Here is a 20,342-nt window from a genome sequence, read left to right on the forward strand (position 1 = left end):
GCTTCTGATTTCCAGGGATCACTTGGGTTAAAGTGGGGTTCATTGCTTCTCCGATTCTGGTACGGCACCCCCATCCCCACCTCACCCAGGCCTCTTAAACTCATACAGAATGGGGGACGGAGGTGGGTGCTCACCACAAAGCTAAACTGGGAATTCTCTGGAGCTACAGCTCCTGAAGAATGAAATGGTTCTGCCTCCTCCCCGCGACCTGAATGGCTTAACTCACTTGCTGTTCGCTAAAGGCAAGGACAATGTCTCCTTTACCAGACAAGAAACTTCCTCATTTTATGGGCGCTGCCCTTTCGTTTCTTCTACAAAGCCTTCATTCCCACCACGCGGAGACACAGGATGGCTCTTAAAATATTTTTTTTTTTTTTCTGCAAAGTATCCCTTCTCAACTTTTGAGTTTATAGGATAAACGGAAACGTCCTTCAGCCAGCTAGGCCAAGAAGGGGTTAAATATCAACAACCTGATGAATTCTGGGGGTTTCCTTCCTCGACTTCAGAAATCACAGCTACCGGGAAAGGAAATTTTGCCCAAGGTAAAGATGAGAACCATTACCTTCAACTGTCAGGCTTCAGCCCCACACAAGAATGGCTACCCACGCCCACACAAAAGGGTGCCGTTCCCCTAAGTAAAAATGGCTGGCCCCGGTTTGTACTTGGCGCCCAGTTCCAAAATGGCGCTCGCCAGCCTCACCAGAAACAGCGCAACTCCCAGGACCCCATCGGGCCCACAGCGTCAGATGACGCGAGCCCCAGCCGGAAGTGAAGGAAAAAGCGCTTCAGCCCGCGGCGCCTGCGCAGAAGGCTGTAGACGCTGTGAAGCAGGAGGCACTTGGGATCGTCCGCAGGATTGGGACTGCTACAGAGGCCGCCACGGAGCCCGCCGGAGCTACCGTTCCTCTTGCTGCTGCCGCCGCTGCCCGAATCGGAACCGTCGGGCCGCAGCCGCCGGCAATGCCGCGAAGGAAGGTGAGAGGAACGGGACCGGAGGGATGGCGGGTGTCTAAGGACAAGTCGATTGAGCAACGTGACGCAGTTGGTCACGCTCCACAGACAGCCCCTGGGTTCCAACTTCCCGACCCCCCCGAGTCTAGCTCAGCAACCCTCCCTCCAGTCCATATCCGACAGAAAAATGTGGGCCCGACGCTGGCCTCGGCCTGTGCTAGCAACTATTCCCGCCCTCTGCTTGCCTGGCTCGGAGGCGTTCTTCTCGTTAATTGGTCGCTGAAACGTCTAGAAGCATATTGATTGGTTGGTGACACCGCCCATTTGGGCCCAACGGTTACCTCCCCGCGTGCGGGGGAGGTGTCTGAGCCTGGCCCCGCAGCTCTCGGATTGGCTGTAGAGAACGATCCCTCCTCTCTTGATTGGCTGAGGTTGGCAGTCTGTCCCGTGGGGGTGCGGTTTAGCGGGACTACAATTGGGTGGCACGAGTCCCCGCCCTCTGGGCTGGTGACGCTGTAAATGGAGAGGCGGGGTTTTGGAGCATCCTTCCTTTCCCGGCGGGGGGCACAACAAAGCAGAGACTGGGTGATAGAGAACCAGCGCCCACTCCCAAGGGATCCCACTCTGACCTGTTGCATCCAAGCCGTAATTTTTCCGTATTGGCTTCGTTGGACAGCGCCTAGAAAATGCATTTCGTAAAATCAGAAACTTTCCAAAATTACATGGGACTTAGGAGATCACCCCCATCCTTTCTTTTTACAGCTGCCCCAAGCAACTCAATTAGCCAATGGCTGTGCCAGCATTACAGAACAAATCTAATTCAACAGTTTTTTAAAAATGTATTTTCATTGATTTCAGAGAGGAAGGGAAAGAGAGAAACATCAATAATGAGAAAGTCATTGATCGGCTGCCTCCTGCTGGGGATCCATATCTAAACCCCACCTGGAATCCAGCCTTGACCTCCTGATTCATAGGTCGACACTCAACCGCTGAGCCACACCGCAGGGCATAATTCATCAAATTTTTATTGACTACTCGCTATGTGCTGGTTGCTGGGGATTCAAAAATTAAACATAATCATTGGCTTTAAAAATCTGATGGGGGGGGGGGCAGGGAAACAGGCATATAAATAACTGTAGAGGGATCTAGTAAATTCTCTACTTAGAAGTATATATACAAAGTTATAGAAGGCAAGTGTGGGAGCAAGTAATTCTGCTCTGGAGTAGGGTGGGAGTAGATCAGGGAAAGCCAGAGAGAAGAGGTCAAGCCAGGAAAGGATGGTCAGAGATGATCAGTGATTCCAGCATCTGGGTAACTGGACTAGATGGCCTTTGATTCCCCCCTCCCCTCCCATCCTATTGATTTACTGTGATTCTGGGGCGTCTGCTCATTTCTGGGCAGATTACCCTTGAACTATTTGGAAAGCTGGGTGGTATCTTGCTCATTTCTGCAGAAATTTTTCTCTTCACAGAAACTTTCAAATAAAATACTTGCATTTTTTTTAATGTCTCCTAAAATGACCTACATTGGTAGGTGTTTATGTTAAAGCTCACCAAATGCAGGAATAGTATTGGTGCCTTGGAATAGGTCCACAGTCTCCCCAAATACAAAGAGCTCTTAAACATGTAAGTTTGTTCTTTGTTACTTATTTGGTGGCAAAACCTGACCTAAACTGTCCTGAGGTTACTTGCAGTTTTTGCATGCCTTCTTTAGTGTGATTATTTACATATTATAATGTGTCTGTTTATCTAAAAAATTATGCATTCTAAACAAAAGTGGCCCTAACGGTTTTGAATAAAAAATAGGGGACTTGTAGTGTGAAGCTTTGTATTTTTGTATTTTTAGCAAAAGCTCTTCCCTTTCTGGTTTAGTAAAAAATGTACAGTGTTAATGCCCAACTGATAAAAGTTATCCTTATGGGTAATTATGCCTTTGGAGGCTAATAATTGACAAATAATTATTAATTGAAAAGACAATAAAAACTCTGTTTCTGAATGCCTATAAGTCTTCTTGTGCAAGCTGCCTCCCTTTTTAAGCCCTTTTGATATTCATGTGGAGAAGCTTCAAAGGTAGATAATATAAGAAAGAAGAATTTTACTCTTTTTCTGCTTAAATTCTCTTAGGATCAGAGTTGACCATGATATTTTGAATTAGTGTATGGCTTTAAAAAAAGTGTTAGCTGTTCATGGAGACTTTGAACAAAAACTCCCTAAAGTTAAATGGAGTCAAGCACTAACATTTTTTCTCACTGCCTTGGACTTTATATATAAATGCATGGCTATTATGTCAGCCAGACCATTTTGAGTTGGATACTTTTATTTCCAGTTTATGATACTGACCTCCAAATGGACTTGTTTTAGAATTAATCCTAATACAGGAAAAATTAATTCTCTTCATTTATTTAATAAGGATACATTATTTGTAGGTTGTTTATTTAAATGTTCTAAATAAAGGGAAGTTGACTGTTGAATTCTTTCTTAGGTTTGAACTTCGTGTTTTCAGCATCACGGTTCGTTTTATTTCCAGTGTTAATACAAACCCACAGAGTAAATGCTTCTGTGCTAATGTCTGGATCTATGGTGTTACAGAGGAATGCAGGCAGTAGTTCCGATGGAACCGAAGATTCCGATTTTTCTACAGATCTCGAGCACACAGACAGTTCAGAGAGCGATGGCACATCTCGGAGATCTGCCCGAGTCACCCGCTCCTCAGCCCGGCTGAGCCAGAGTTCCCAAGGTAAAAGGCTTCCTTCTCCCTGACCACGTCTCACAACCTGCTGACTGGTCATCACACTGTGTTAATGTGGAAACTGTCCTGTGGCTTGATGTAGATGACGGAATCTGGGGAAATACAGAGCAAATGACAACAGAAGTATCAGGTCTTTAAAAATGGTTCTGTTGGGGGCCTGGGTGGAGGTGGGCAGAGGGGGAAATGGGAGACATCTGTAATAATGTCAACAATAAAAAGAAAATTCAACAAAAAAATACCAAAATGGTTTGGTTCTGTTGGGGTTGCTGTCTTAACTTTTAGACCCAAATGAACTATGTCTGGTATAATGGACGTGTAGTACATGAATGTCTTGAGTATTTAACCTTTTAAGATTACAGTTTTCCTATCAGTAAAATGGGAATGTTATCATGTCACTTTCTGTTAGAATGGTTTAGACTTAGGGACTTAAAGTAGTCTCTTGACAATTGGCGGGGGCTCAATACTTCTAAAACCATGTTTAATTCCATAATACCGTTGGATACACAATAGATATAGATAGTTGAGTCAATAATCACTTGTAAATACCCAAACATTTCGTTTTGGTATAGAGAATAGAGAATCTCTGTCTTAAAAGTTCCTCCAGTGCAGTTAGCCACCTGGGCTGCTTAGATTTGGAAGGTACCCCTGACCCCTCTTGGCTCTGCTCTGGGATTCTCTGGGGAGGAAAGAAGGTTGCAGTTAATACAGAAAGCTGATGATCAGTAAGTGATACTATATTAAGGGAGGAAATGTAGTATACTTTGAGCACTTAAATAGTGCTGATTTGGTTACCGCTGTGAGCGTGAGAGAAAAACATCAGTTTTTCAAGCAAGAAAGTGGGAATAGTCTCTTAACTGTTCCTAACTTTATTTTTTAATTTAAATTTCAGCTGAATTATAGCTGTTGTCTCTTGATTTCTCAGTTTTTAAGTTTTATTTCTAGCACAATGGGAATACTGATAAATGGCTACTATAATTCAGGTACTATCCTATGAACTGGAATTCCATGATGGGAGAATCAGTTTCTGCCCTCAAGGACTGCTCAGTTTAGTGCAAGATATAGATATGTAAAGTGATCATTGTAATGCATTGTGGTAAGGACTCTGAGAGGTTTGCATGGATTACTATGGGAGCCAAGAAATGGAGCAGCCAGATGATGGCAGGACTCCCAGATGGAAATTTTACAGGATCTAGTTGGAATTTACAAGTTGAAAGATGGGAAAGTGTTATTATAGGCAGAAGGAACAGTATATTTAAAGCAAAGGGCATAATGTTCTTAGAAAGTATTAATTGGCCATGCCCTGGATACCTAAAAGTTTTAAGTATTCAAAACAGCTAAGAAATACATGAGCTCTGGGTTTCTTTCTGGTGGTTATACTTCATGACCACAGAGTTCTGGGAATACCATTCACAATGTAGTCTATGGAAGGCGGCCCTCTCTAAAGCAAAATGTAGACTGCATTGTAAATGCAGACCCCTAGGGGTATGCAAACTGATAACCTAATTGTGTGCTAATTTACACAAAAGTTTGAGGTTTTCAATTTTCTCCTTGTTTAAAATATGCTTTAATTTCAGGTGTGAATTTCTTTCATTCCTTTTTTAAGTGTCATCAGTTTGGAAACGTAGGAAGACTGTTGGGTGCTTCAGAATAGGTTTTGCCATCCAAAACAATTTTAAAAGCTGTATTATCGCATTACCCTTTATGAATCTATTATTTCTCTTCCGGGTTTCAGAAAGGGCAATTAGGAAGAAAAAAAGAGACCCCTAAGGAAAGGAAATATTTGTGTATTGTTATACCTTTAGTAATAGAATATCTGTTACGGTGGGTTAGAGTAAGGAAAGAAAGAGAGGATGCAACTATTATTTATAAAGCACTAGATCTATGTACCAAGTATCACATTAAGTCCTTTATATAAGTTATCTCACTTATTCCTCACAACAAACATGAAGAATGTGCTGCTAGTATTTTCCTTTTTAAAGTTAAGGAAACAGGCTTGGGGAGATTAACAGCTAGTTGGTATGGTAGAGTGGAATTGAATCATGTTTAGCCGTGATTCCAGAACCTAAACTATTAATTCTACACAGTATTTCATCTCTATGCCTGATTGAGGCTCTTTTGCTTATGTTTTATTTAATAAAATAGATATTTTAAAGATTAGTTGGATTTTGTGAAATATGAAGAGGAGGGCCCACATGCTAATGAATCATATGGATGGGAAATAGACTTCCTTGTTTTTTCTTTAAGTATTACATTATCTTTTCAGATTCCAGCCCTGTTCGAAATTTGCAGTCTTTTGGCGCTGAGGAGCCTGTTTATTCTACCAGGAGAGTGACCCGTAGTCAGCAGCAGCCTACCCCAGTGACTCCGAAAAAATACCCACTTCGGCAGACTCGTTCGTCTGGCTCAGAAACTGAGCAAGTGGTTGACTTTTCAGATAGAGGTGAGTGGGTATGGCATGATTTGGACCCATTCCAGAGAGGGTGTGGTCAATTTCTTCATAAGGAAGGCTTGGAGCCACTGCAGATGCCTAATACTCGCAAAATTTCAGCTACGTCAATGCTGTTTGCCTGATTCCTTTCTTATATCTTGCTGAGGACAGTTTGGTACTAGAATATTCTTGCGGTCCAGAGCAGCCGGATCTATGGAACACTAGGTGGCCACTCACCCACAGTAATAATTGGCTAGAGCTGAATGGTAGTTGTCCCTGGAGAGGGACAGTCATCTTTCTGTTTGGCCTTGCTCAGCCCCTGGAGGCATTTGGTTTGCAAGCCTTGATTTAACATTTTTCTTTTTTTACTTTATTGATTTTAGAGAGGGAGGATGGGAGAGACACATCGATCAGTTTCCTCCTGCCCATACAGGGACTGAACCCGCAACACAGACATGTGCCCTGATCAGGAATGGAACCTGTGACCTTTTGGTGCACTGGACGACACATCAACCAACTGAGCCATATTGGCCGGGGCTGCAACTCCTAAGTTAGAGTTTGGAATTGGGATTGTAGATTACCAACAGCTAACCCAAGAGTCAAGTCTATTCACACTTTCACACCAAGTCTGTTCAGTGTCATCCAGAAAGACAAAACATTTTCATTTGTCTTCCATCCTGTGTATCTCCCAGAAATAGAGTGGGATGGTAATGCTTTTAAAATAATTTTTTTCCATCCAGTTTTGATTAGCCATGATTGAGGGCTTAGGAGAAACACAGGTAACTAAAATGTATTAGGGAAACCCCAAATTTAAATTTTAGTCAGAATTTAAAGTTGCACAAAAGGAACAATGTTCATTTTTTTGTTTGTTTTTCATTTAGCTTTTGTAGCAGATAAACAGCTAAAAGTTACTGGTCAAATCATAGAAGATCTGGGAAGACCATAAACTCTTCTGAATAGTAAACCTCTAACTAAATGAACCTTTCCACAAGTTCTACCAATTGCTTTTATTTTAGAAACTAAAAATGCAGCTGATCATGATGAGTCTCCACCTCGAACTCCAACTGGAAACGCACCTTCTTCTGAGTCTGACATAGATATCTCCAGCCCCAACGTGTCTCATGATGAGAGCATTGCCAAGGACATGTCCCTGAAAGACTCAGGCAGCGATCTCTCTCATCGCCCCAAGCGCCGTCGCTTCCATGAAAGCTATAACTTTAATATGAAGTGTCCTACACCAGGCTGTAACTCTCTAGGTAAGTGTGCCCCAACTTTATGACACCCTGTATTCTGTGGTTCTCTCTCCCTCCAGAATTAGAATCACCCAGAAATGTTTAGTGTTCCGTTGTGATCTAGCTTCTTAGGCTCTTCAGTGACCACTTGCTCAGAGTAACAATGAATTGCCCACTTGAATAAAAGCATTTCTGCTTCGTGGCCTATTGTCCATAATAATAGATCTGGAAATTAACTATGATGCACTATTCAGTTTAAATTGAGAGCTTTTCCCATTGAAAAAGTCTCTCCTTTTTCTAGCAAAAATGAAACAGAAGACCAGTTATTTCCCAATATCATTGTATGGTACATGGTATAAGCTTAATGCGGATTAATAGAGTATAAGCTAGTGCAGAATAGTGGTGATATGGCCATAGCTGTTAAATGAGGAAAACAGATTACTTATCAAGAGGCAATTAAACTAAAAGACTACAGATGAAACTCTGGACTTTTGTGACTTCAGTGGTTTTTGGTCCTGTGGCTTTGTGTATTTAGTAAATATAAACTAGATAAATATTTCTTCTCATATAATGAATATTTTATTGTTTTCTTATGACAGACTTTGAATCCTTACTGAGGGATTCTTGTCATGGCTTAAACCTTATTTGTACTCTCTAGGTGAGCTTAGGTGCAAATGTTAGACTTAAGCTTTTGTCTAGAATTGGAAGGTGCTGATTGGGAGATAAGGGGCCTTTCATTACTCAGATTTAGTCTTTGAATGTGGCTACCAGGTTCAGAAAAAAAGGTAGAACAGAGTAAGTCGCTGCTATGCAGGCTACTAGTGCATTTTTCTAGTATTATATTTATTTGGATATTTTCCTGGTCTTAGCAGTTTCTCAAAAAAAAAATTTAACCATAAAAATGCATAAAATAGAGCAAAAGTTCCTCTGAATGCTGTAATAGTTATCATTCAAGATAATTGTTTCAGGCCTAAATCAATTTCCTTGGGATAAATAATGAAAAACAGAATAGGTGTCATCATATAAACCCACAGTACAAGCAAGAGATAGCTAATGTACTTTAAGAGGGTAAGGGAATCTGCTAGTCACTATCCATGCATCCCTAAATTGTACTTTTATTTTATATATACTAGTAGTGGCCCGGTGCACGGATTCGTGCACATTGAAAGGAAATTAATTAGAAGAGAAGAGAGCTTTATATGTATCGAGCATGCGCGAGTCAATGTTTATTTTTAAATTGCCAGTGTGTGTCATATGTACCAGCCGTTTGTGGGTGATTGGCATCAGCGAGAGCTTTATATGTATCGTGCATGTGCGAGTCAACATTTATTTTTCAATTGCCAGTGCGCAGATGGTCGGTCACTTAGCCTTTTATATATATAGACTAATGGCCCGGTGCACGAAATTCGTGCACATTAAAAGGGGATTAATTAGAGGAAATATTTTAATACTGCTATTTGCCCTTTCTCTATAATAGAAGTGTCAGATGAAAGAAAATTAGTAAAATGTATATGAAAATCTTCCTCCTGTCTGAGTCTGGGGTGCGCCGTGGGACCCAGAGTCAAGTCCCTGCCCACCTGCGGTGCCTCAAAATCGCTTAAGACCTAGACCCAGCCAGCCCCACCCACATTGGGCGAGATCCAGACCCAGCCGGCCCCACCGGGCGGGGAGCGCAGCCTCAGGTCCCCTGCCCCGGCCCAGTGTCACGCAGCCTCAGGTTCCTGCTGATTGCTCATTAAGGCTCATTACGGGAACTCGGCCTCTGCTGTGGGTGCAGCCATCTTGTGTTATGGAAACCCCACCTCCACTGTGGGCGCAGCCATCTTGTGGTACGGAAACCTCCCATCCGCTGTGGGTGCCTCCATCTTTGTGATGGCGTGATGGTCATTTTGCATATTCCCTCTTTATTAGGTAGGATGTTTAACAAGTCATTCAATATTGACAAATATAATTGAATATTTGCCATGTGTCAGATACTTTTTAAAGTTCTGGTGATGTCTGGCGGGTGTGGCTCAGTGGTTGACCATGAATTGGGGTCACAGTTCAATTCTGGGTTAAGGCACATGCCTGGGTTGTGGTCTCAATCCCTGATAGGGGGCGTGCAGAAGGTAGCCGATTGGTGATTCTCTCATCATTGATGTTTCTATCTCTCTCTCTCCCCCTTTCCCTACCTATCTGAAATCAATAGAAACATATTTAAAAATAAATAAAGTTCTGGTGATATAGTTGTGACTGTGTCTAAATCCCAATCCTCTTGGAGGTAGCTAACTGGGAAAGGCAAACCAGATAGCTATATATATATATATACTAGAAGCCCGGTGCACGAAATTCGTGCACGGCAGGGGGTTGTCCCTCAGCCCAGCCTGTATCCTCTCCAATCTGGGACTCCTGGAGGGATGTCCGACTGCCCGTTTAGGCCCGATCCCTCTCACAATCCAGGTCTGCTGGCTCCCAACTGCTTGCCTGCCTGCCTTCCTGATTGCCCCTAACCGCTTCTGCCTGCCAGCCTGATCACCCCCTAACCACTCCACTGCCAGCCTGGTTGATGCTTAACTGCTCCCCTGCCAGCCTGTTTGCCCCCAACTTCCCTCCTCTGCTAGCCTGGTCACCCCTAACTGCCCTCTCCTGCAGGGTTGATCACCTCCAACTGCCCTCCCTTGCAAGCCTGGTCCCTCTCAACTGCCCTCCCTTGCAGGCCTGGTCCCTCACAAGTGCCCTCCCTTGCAGGCCAGGTGCCTCCCAACTGTCCTCCCCTGCTGGCCATCTTGTGGTGGCCATCTTGTGTCCACATGGGGGCAGGATCTTTGACCACATGGGGGCAGCTATATTGTGTGTTGCAGTGATGATCAATCTTTATATTACTCTTTTATTAAATAGGATATATTCATCAACTAGAGATACGTGCTATGGAGGAAAATAAGTATGGCATGCAAAGAGGGTAGAATATTGTTTGTGCATGTGCACACACAGTAGATTAGGAAAAGCCACTCTGATACCTTGACATTTGAGGAGAAACCTGAAAAAAGTGAGGAAGAGCCATATGAGTATCAGGGGAATAAGTGATAAGCTTAGAGGGAACAGCAGTGCATCAGGTCTGGGGCAGGAGAATGCTTAAGCAATTTGAGTTGCACTTCAGTGACCAGAATGGAGAAGAGCAGATGACTTCAGAGTAGGGGTCTAATTGTGTGTTAGTTATGCCCAGGACTTAGCCCCCTTAATGAGGTAGACCAGAGGGTAAATATAAATTTGCTGGGTCAGAGGGAAGTTTATTTTGACTTGGTTTTATTTTACTGGCAGAGTTTGAAATGTATGAACCTGAGCTTCCAAAATTATTCTTGATCCTATTCTACTCTTTATCATAGGCAAAGCGATGGCATTAACTTAAAAAATTTTTTGGTATGAAAATATTATGTGCCTGTGAAAAGTTAAAACCCTGTAAGAAGGCTTGAAGTACATAAGTAAAAATTCTTCCTTTATATGCCCCAGATATAAAGCTACTGTTGGTAATTTTTATGAGTGCTTCTAGTTAGTTTCTATACACATATAGTATAAGCACACGTATATGTACACATATTTCTTTTGTGTTGGTATTCATAAAAAGGAAAATATACAATGGTTGGTTTGACATCTTGGGTATTTTACATTATTAGCACTTAGAGGATACAGAGCATTCCATTGTATTGATAGTTCATAAGTTATTTAAATTGTCCTATGTTGATTGACATTTAGATTATTTCTCATTTTTACCTATTTTGATTAGTACTGTAATGGATAGCCTTGTATGTGTGTATTTGGTGTCTTTAGAAAATCTGTTGGATAAATTCATAGCAATGGAATTGCTAGGTCAATAGATCAGCTGCTGTCCTTTTTAAATTTTTAATATAGACATATTAAATTAGTTTTAGTTTACATATAAAGTAAAACATGAATAATTTACTCAGAAGTTATAAATGCATAATATCTAAAAAGGCTTGCGGTAGCAGTGATACTTTACATTTTATATACCGTGTTTGACCACTGGGGGTAGTTTTTGTGCCCGAGATAAAATGTATGGATTCCTAAAAATTATCTATATATATAAAAGACTAAGTGACCATCTGACCCACCATCTGACGAACTGGTACATATGATGCACACTGGCAATTTAAAAATAAATGTTGACTCGCACATGCGCGATACATATAAAGCTCTCGCTGGCGCCAATCACACGCGTGTGTTTTGATCTGTCATTTTCAATCTGTCATTGTCGATCATGAATTTGGTTGACACTTCTATTATAGAGAAAGGGCGAATAGCAATATTAAAATATTTCTTCTAATTACTTTCCTTTCAATGTGCACAAATCCATGCACCGGGCCACTAGTATTTTACAGTTCCAGAGAAATGGCAGTCTGTATATCATATATTCCCATCTCCCTGAGAACTTTAAAGCTTATTCTATAAATTATGAAGTAAAATTTTTAAATTTCTTTTTCTCCCATGAAGTATAATTTTTTTAAATCCCAGTGTCTCATTTACTCAAAATTAAATCTTTTTTTTTTTTTTATGAAAGAAAGGTCAAGATATCTGTAGACTAGTGATTTAACTTAGCCAATTTATCTTTTTATGCCACTTGAATTATCTCACCATCCCTCTCAATCTTAGGTGTTTTATTAACCTTTTGGTTGAGGAGATGTTTAAAAAGGAAATAATTTTCAATTCCCTGTTTGTTTTCACCACATGAAAAATAGAAAAATGAGGAGATGCCCCTTTAGGTAAAATGAGCCTTTTTGTATTGTTATTCCTAACATTTTCTCCTCATAAGAGGGCCTTGTGCAAACTGCCTGTTTAAAAGTTTGATTATGGAAGAAGCCTAAATCTTTAAATGAAACCAGTCCCAGCACCCAAATAAGGAATATATTTAATTTGGTCCAAAACTATCAAATATATTTACTTATATGATAGAAAAAGCCATTTCCTTCTTCGTTTTTATGTTTCTGTTGATTATTGGAAGAAGTTCATCAGGTAGGATAAAATTGCATAATATGAAGTACACTTGTTACCTTATGACTTGGTCAGTTTAGCATAGGAAAATTAAATTCTGTCAAAAGAGAATATTCCTGCTTGTGATTTTGTGCCTTTATTATAAGTGTATGGCTTTATGACATTTTGGAATTTGAGAAATACATCATCGGAACAGAAGGAATTACAATTTATATTGAACATAAACAAGTATCTTCAAATATTGCCACATTCAACCTGTGGAAGGAAAGAATTTATTGTGGGTGCAACTCATGGTCCTTAGGAGCACTTACCTTTTTTGAATTCAGTCTGTCTGATTCAATCTGTTTGACCAGACATATATTAGATAAAAATTACACAGCAAAAAAACAGGTTTGTTATGGAGAAAAACACCACTTTCTAAGCTTAAATATTCTATCTTGAAATTAAGTTTTCCCCTCCTTTAACAGGACATCTTACAGGAAAACATGAGAGACATTTCTCCATCTCAGGATGCCCGCTCTATCACAACCTCTCAGCTGACGAGTGCAAGGTAATGATGTTCTCATTTACTAAACATGTACTTAACAAGAGCTTACCGTTTGCCAGGCACTTTGCTAAATAGTGGAGATCCAGTGTGGACAGTGGGCAGGGTCCTCCCTCTTAAATTCTAGTGGAGGAAACATCATATAAAACAACTGTGTTTTTAAAAACAATAGTTAAACAGACAGATAAAAGAATTAATTATAGTATGTAAAGAATGCTTTGAAAGAAGTTAATAAGATTATCTATGGAATATTTGGAACATCACCCTCTAATGAATTATTTTTCATTGAAAGTTACAAAGACTTCTAGGGACCTTTTTCATTAAGTACAGATTTGCATAAATATATGGTCTCAATATTTATGCATTAGGTTCTCATCTTGTAAATCTATGAAGACATTTTGCTTTTAAAAAGGTTTTCATAATTTTTTTCTATTTCTGTGGAATAGTCTTCCTTTTTGTTACTCTCAATCACATCTACTCTTGGCTAATTCTTGTTTTAAATTCTTGAAAAATGTAGTCTTAATAACCTTTGGGATTTTAGCATAATGAATTTAGAAGTAGAACCTAAGATCCTATTTTATATGTTTCTGTGTGGGTTGCTGCTACCAAGGATGGAACCAGGAAACTAACTATGGGAAGCAAGAGTTGAGAATATTGTTAATTAAATGGTTTGCTTGGATACTATTTGGACAGGTTATCCAAGCTGGTTAAACCAGAGTATTGATTTGTGGTTGTTATTTTGTTAATAAGTTCAGGATCACAGGTTTATTCCTGTCTGAGGCAGTTTCATCCTGAGAAAATTAGATTCCCCAGCTAACATTACTTCTCCCCGATTCAGGAATTTTTTCTCTCATTTACAAGTTGACCACAGGATGGAAGGTTTCTTTATGTGTTCATTCTTTCAGCAACGTGGTATACTGCCAAGGCTTACGTGGATTTTAAGATTGAGGGCACTTGTTTTTTTCACTCCAATTCTCTTGTATAGCCAGTTTCTTCTGCTCTATGTAAGAGTAAGTGGTAGGTCTTCCCATTATCTTCCCATTAGTCTGAGACCAGGTCAAAACAGGAGCAGCTCTACCAACATCGATATCAAAGCTGACAAGGCATTATGTCCTTCTTTCTCTGAAAATAGCTGTGATCTCTGTTTTTGGAGACTTGTCTCTACCTCTTGTTTCTAAATAGAATGATCTGATACTGTCAATGGTTTTACATAAAAGTCTTCCTAAGCTATAACTTAAGATTGTTGGCCTGTAGCAATATGAGCATGTTACCTTAGCAATTTATTTTTTAAAAATAAAAATTTCAGTTGTGGAATAAAATTCTGAAGAAAGAAAAGCATTACTTGAATTTTTCCTCTTTCAAGGGGAATCAGGCTCAGCATAATCCATCTTTACCACTGGAACATGTGCTTGGAGGATCAGGAGAATTTCTGAAAGATACATATATTTTTATTATATTTAGAATCCCAAATAGAAAGATTAGACTAAGTTCTCACACTTATTAAAAGCTCTAACATTTTTAAAATACTTGCATGTACATGATTACTCTAAGTTCCTGGTAAATGATTGCTCTCAGTGATATGACCATTTTTATTCAGTCCTAGATTTCTGTGACTGCATGTGCCCAACACTGTTGTTGGTATCTAAGGATTCTGTGAAGGAGATAAAAAGCTACCGCATTCAAGGAGTTTACATTCTCATGGTGGGAGGCCAAATCAACATATAAATTACTAAGTAAATAAGAATTTAATAAAGTGTTAAATGTGAGAAACAAAAAGACTAAAGACACAGAAAGTGACTGCTTTGGGGTGATGAAGGGGTGTGGCACTGCTTTTGCTTGGGTCGTTAGGAAACCCTTTTTGAGGTGTTGGCATTTGATCTGAGTCATGGGTGACGACAAAGAGGCAGCTGTGTCAAGATTTAGGATGAGAGATCTTAAGTAGAGGGATGAGCAAGCACAAAGGTTGTGAGGTGGAGACAAACTTGGGTTTTGAGGGACCAAAAGTTGGCCACTGTGACTAGAGCATGATGGGAAATGAAGCCGGATCCAGATCAAAAGGACCTGTAGGTCTTGGCACAAGGAGTATATTTGTATTCTGATGGCTGTGGGATGCACCTGGAAGGCTTTATCCAAGGTGTGATGTAATTTCATAAACCCTTTTCAAGAATCACAGCTTGCTAGTGTGTGGAGAGTGGACTGGAGGGGGCAAGAGTTGACTCAGGATAGACTAGTTGGAAGGCTGCTCCAAAGTTCAGGCAGTAGGTGGTGGTCTGGAGTATTGTTCTATCAGTGAAGATAGTAAAAATTGGTTGGTTTCTGGATATATTTTGGAGGGGGGCAGCCTAATAGGCTTGCTGATGGATTCGATGTGTGTGAGAGAAAAAGAATCAAGAATGACATTAAAGTTTTTGACCTGATCATTTGTTTAGAAAGTATTGCTCTTTATTGCTGTAGGGAAGATTTGGGTGGAGCAGATCTGTGGGAGAATGTCAGTCTTCTGTTTTGACCATGCTGAGTTTGACTGTTGAAATTGAATAGGCAGTTGTATATTGAGTCCTCACATACCAGAAGATGAAACTGAAACTTGGAAAGATGATGTGATTTGTCTAAGATAACATAACTACATAGTTAAGTTTCCCTATAGACTTGATCCCAGTATCTAACATTTTCTCTGTACTTCTTCATTCTGTTTCTTGCACTGTTTCTTTTTCATTGTACAGTGGAAAGAGTCCAGGCTCAGAGTCCTCAATTAAACTTTAAATTCTTAGCTTTATCATGATTTAGTTGTAATTGTTTCACTTCTGATTCTCAGTTAATGGCTGAGATAACGGAATGGAAGCTTGCCTTATCTATATCTTACAGATTTTGTGCTAATAAATGTGAAGACCCTTTGAAAGTAAAAGTACCACATAAATTCAGGGGATTTGTTCTTGTATTGTTTGCGTTAAGTAAACATAGTTGTAGAAGCAGGTGGATTTATTGACGTTGTTGATGGTTGCAGGTGAGAGCACAGAGCCGGGATAAGCAGATAGAAGAAAGGATGCTGTCCCACAGGCAAGATGACAACAACAGGCATGCAACCAGGCATCAGGTATGGGCCTTGTTAAAGCTCTGGCCATTCCCAGTTTGAGAGCCAAGTTTTGGATATCCTCTGCCCATGACTGTCTTTAGGTATTCCATGCCTCTTGTTTCCTATGGTGTTATGTCTAAATAACTGGTCTTCAGTCAAACTCAGAATCATATTTGTTTTTCAAATAGTAAATTTTCATGAAACCAACACTGCTACATCATAAATGAAGGAAGCATGCAATTTATAATAATAATAATAATAACAACAACAACAACAACAGATAATCCTGGTTATTTGAAAGATTATACCTGCTGCTCTATTTCCTCATTTTGCATCTACTTTTTAACCAATTGTAATTTACCTTCAAACGCTTCTGCTCTGCTAGAATGTTTCCAAGACCACCAGTGACTTCTCCTCAGCATTTGACATTTGTTGCTGATGTTGTTTTTCTTCTAATTCTCTCTTCCCTTGGATCCCAAGATGCTGCTTTACCCTAATCCTTCTGCTTTTCTGAACATTCATACCCACTGGTTACACTTAATTCCTTGTTTCTCCCTGAATGCCTTTGGTCTTTACTCTTGCTGGTTTTCTGCCCAAACTCTATATTCCTATACCAAGAAGAAATTGTATTTACCCTTCAAGGCCTTGTACAACTCTCAGCTATTGTAGAAATTCTTCCCAAAACTTCTACCATTAATGCATTTCTTCTTCATGCATTCCCACTGTAATGTTCTCAGAATGTTGTTTGGCCTTGTCACATATTGTATATACATAGCTCATCGTGTGATATCTGTTTTTGAGGTTAGGTTATAGGTGGATAGCAGAGGAAGCATGGCGATGAGGGAGAAGAAGTTTGGCTTTGGAGCCAAACAGATCTGGATTTGAATACTGTGATTCTTTTACTCTAGCAGTGTGGTCTTGGACAGGTCAGCTAACTTCCCTAAACTTCATTTTCTTGTTAATAAAAAGGAGTGACTAATACCTACCTGGCAGGGCAGTCAGCTAAATCATACATCTAACGTACCTATCCTCAGTGCTTGGGGAATAAGCACTCTATAAATGGTAGCTACACTTCTCTTTGTAGTCTATCTTTGGTTCTGTTCTTACTCAGTTTTAAATTTTTATGTCAGTACTTGGAAAGCAGTAAGCTGTCAATAAATGCTTATTGAATTGAAATGATCTTTATTTCCTTTTGCTTTGGTGGAGACTTCCATCCTTCATTTATGTTCTGTTTGGGTTAATATCAAAATAAGTACATTCCTGCACGCATATTAACTGACAGGGCACTCGATTTGGAATTTTAAAATTGCCAATGCTTTAACATGGTGGTTGTAACACATCTGACATTCCTGCGCCGCCTCCCATTTTGTTGTCACTTTCATTTTGAAACTAATTACACAATGAGTTTTCTACCTAGCTGGCCACTTTTCTCCTTTTTTCCTATTAGGCACCATCAGACAGGCAGCTGCGATATAAGGAAAAGGTTGCTGAACTCAGGAAGAAAAGAAATTCTGGGCTGAGCAAAGAACAGAAGGAGAAATATTTGGTGAGAAAAAGTTAACTAATTAGCATGAACTTCTTTTGGTTTCTAAGCTTCTGTTTTTCAGATTTGTTGTTTGGTATTCTCTATAAGTAGAAGGACTATTCTCTGGCAGTTAGAGTTTACTATAATCCCCCAAAACTGGCTGTTATGAGTGGAAACCTGAGGTCTTTCAAAAACAAAATACTGTTAGAATTTAGATGAAAAAAAAAGTTTAGTCCTCTAGTTGTTTGTAAACTTTACTTTAGCTTTAAAGGGTTAAATTTACCCTCTCAAATGCCATGATAATGGAGATGTCTGTTTAAGGGAAAATACTCAAGATAAGCTATAGTCAGTCCACTTACTTTAATGGAAAAATAAAATTCCTACATAATAAAAGGTATTAATTTGGTGATATAATCTATAAATCTTTTTGTAGTATTTTAACTTTTTTTTCTAGTTTTAAAAGTAATGTACATTTGTAATAGAAAATATAGAACAATTAAGAAAAGTATACAGAAATAAACATTAATCCTACTACCTAAAAAATATCCAGAGTTAGCATTTTGGGATGTAGCCTGGCTTTTTACATAATGCCTTATTTATAAAATTTGGTTATTACTGTAAGTACAGCTTTGAATTCTGTTTTTATTTTAATATCTTGAACTAATTTACTCATTTTTTGTTAAAAATTCTTCAAGAAACTTTTGTATACTCTGGCTGGGTAGCTTAGTTAGTTAGAGGTCAGTTGTCCGGATGAATACATCAAGATTGCAGGTTTGATCTCCTGTCAGGGCACATACAAGAATCAACTAATGAATGCATAATAAGTGGGACAACAAATTGATGTGTCTGTCTCTCTTTCCCTTCCTCTCTCCAAAATCAATCAATCAATAAAAAATTTTAAAAACATTTTGCATAACTTTATTTTTTAAGTAAAGACTTACTTTATTATAAACCTATTAACAAATGTTTAACTGTTGAAAATACCAAAAAAAGGAGAAGAAAAATTACAATAAAAATTACCCTTCAAAATATAAATCACTGTTAATATCTTGGCATGTGATCTCTCAGTCTTTCTTTGATGGGTTTTTTGTGTTTTTTTTTTAATTTCATGGAGGTGGAATGTTTGCTTATTTAGTACTTAGAGTAGATTATTAAAAGTGTGGCTTGTGATTACTTAGGCAGTCAGCATGGCTTCACTAAGACAAAAATATGCCCAACTGCATTTACTTTTTTGGTAGCCATCACTGTCTTGAAAATGACCTTATGACTAAATGGAGATGGCGAATGTGAGATGAGTTGTGGGTTGTGGGGTGAATTGGAGCTAAACATCACACTCGACTGTGTGGGCTTTGTAGAGGAAGGACCCTGCAAGGTTGTATTCTTCTCTTTGTATTGTTCAATGTTTTTATCTACAAATTGGGTAGAGGTGTAATGGTATGGTAATACATAATGCCATTTATTGAGTGTTTGTGCTAGGCATTGTGGTTATGTTGCTCCCATAATCTGTAGCAAAGATGGATGGTGTTTCACCTATTTTATAGATGGGAGACGGGTTTAGAGAGCTAATTCTCCAAGAATCATACAGGTAGAAAGAGTGTCTGCAGTAAAAGTTCCTGAAATTTATCTTACAAACATCTGCTTTCTAGTTGTTTAGGTGAGGTTATTTGGACCCAACCTTCCTGGTGAAAATGCTGGATAGGATTTTTTTAAGTTAAAAAAAAAAAGTTCATGAAACTAGAATAATACTTAGATGTAGTCCAAATTAAAAAAGATATACATCAGGTGGGCCCAGGTTAACCTTAAGTTCACTAGGCATACAGGTACTGTTGAATGGTTTCTTCATGTGCCAGTATATGTGTGAAATCTGTAATGTTGTTCTTGGGATGAGCCATTCACTCCTCCTAACTGCCATTATCTTCTATTCTCTGGGTGGGAGGTGGAGTCTAGGATGGAGTGGGAAGGGCTAGAATCAAAGGTTTAAAAGGGAAGTTTCTCTTGTAGGATTTCTTTCCAGTGAAAGGATACTTGTAGTGAATGCCATGGTAAGGTTTGATACGTGTTTAAAACTGGATTATTTTAATGTTTCTAATTTTCTGACTGTTTCCTCTTGTTCTTGCTTAGTATTTAGTAAAATACTTTTCAAAGGGGCCAGCTTGTTTTTCATACATACTTCAATGCCTTTGGCGGCCGTGTAATGATGGCGAAGAAGTTCAAGGGAAAGAATTTACAGAACACTGTTTCATACAACTGCCCCTTCCTACCTGCAGATTTACCTTTCAATCTAAAATCTCGGACTCTAAGGCTTTGAGATTTGTTTTTTTGTTTTGTATTGTTTCCAAATGAGGGAGTTTCCACCAGGGTTTCTTCCAGATCTCAGGATTCTAGGAATCTGGTGCTTTTGGGTTTGTTATATTTATTTATACTGTGGTGCACATTTTCAGAGGGAAAAAGGGGGAGGCAGAGCATTTACCCATGAGGTGCTCATTTAGAGATAGAGAAGACTGAAACTCCCTTTTGGAGAGGTGGTAGGAGATTTCCTTTTCCAGATTCCCCAGGGTGAGTATGGGTGATAACTAGTATGTCTGCCAAATCCGTGGTGTAATGCCTGGCATGTAGTAGGCATTAGAAAAAATAGCTTGCCATTGATTGAAGTGAAACAGATGATGTTCTGAGAAGCAGAGAGTATCACGCTCTGGTTATTTTCCTAGGAACACAGGCAGACCTACGGGAACACTCGGGAACCTCTCTTGGAAAACCTGACGAGCGAGTATGACTTGGATCTTTTCCGAAGAGCACAAGCCCGCGCTTCAGAGGACTTGGTGAGTATTATTATTATTATTATTATTATTATTACTATTATT

At 39.5% G+C, this 20,342-nt stretch overlaps 1 protein-coding gene across 5 annotated transcripts in view; it reads left to right on the plus strand.

Annotated features, from left to right (window-relative positions):
* Positions 1 to 435: 435 nt before the first annotated feature.
* The window catches only part of KAT7 (lysine acetyltransferase 7), a 36,353-nt gene continuing 16,446 nt past the window's right edge, over positions 436 to 20,342 (plus strand). The window contains exons 1-8 of one of the 5 annotated variants that reach the window (XM_079798249.1): positions 436 to 975; positions 3,433 to 3,687; positions 5,963 to 6,139; positions 7,144 to 7,383; positions 12,810 to 12,892; positions 15,888 to 15,977; positions 17,404 to 17,502; positions 20,190 to 20,300. In XM_079798249.1, coding sequence (XP_079654375.1) covers positions 642 to 975; positions 3,433 to 3,687; positions 5,963 to 6,139; positions 7,144 to 7,383; positions 12,810 to 12,892; positions 15,888 to 15,977; positions 17,404 to 17,502; positions 20,190 to 20,300 — 1,389 coding nt within the window. In that variant the 5' untranslated portion in view covers positions 436 to 641. The remainder of the gene's footprint in view (positions 976 to 3,432; positions 3,688 to 5,962; positions 6,140 to 7,143; positions 7,384 to 12,809; positions 12,893 to 15,887; positions 15,978 to 17,403; positions 17,503 to 20,189; positions 20,301 to 20,342) is intronic. The other 4 variants (XM_079798250.1, XM_079798252.1, XM_079798251.1 and 1 more) reach the window with 4 other exon arrangements.

The sequence above is a fragment of the Cnephaeus nilssonii genome (genome assembly GCF_951640355.1).
Source record: "Cnephaeus nilssonii genome assembly, chromosome: 19".
NCBI lineage: Eukaryota > Metazoa > Chordata > Mammalia > Chiroptera > Vespertilionidae > Cnephaeus > Cnephaeus nilssonii.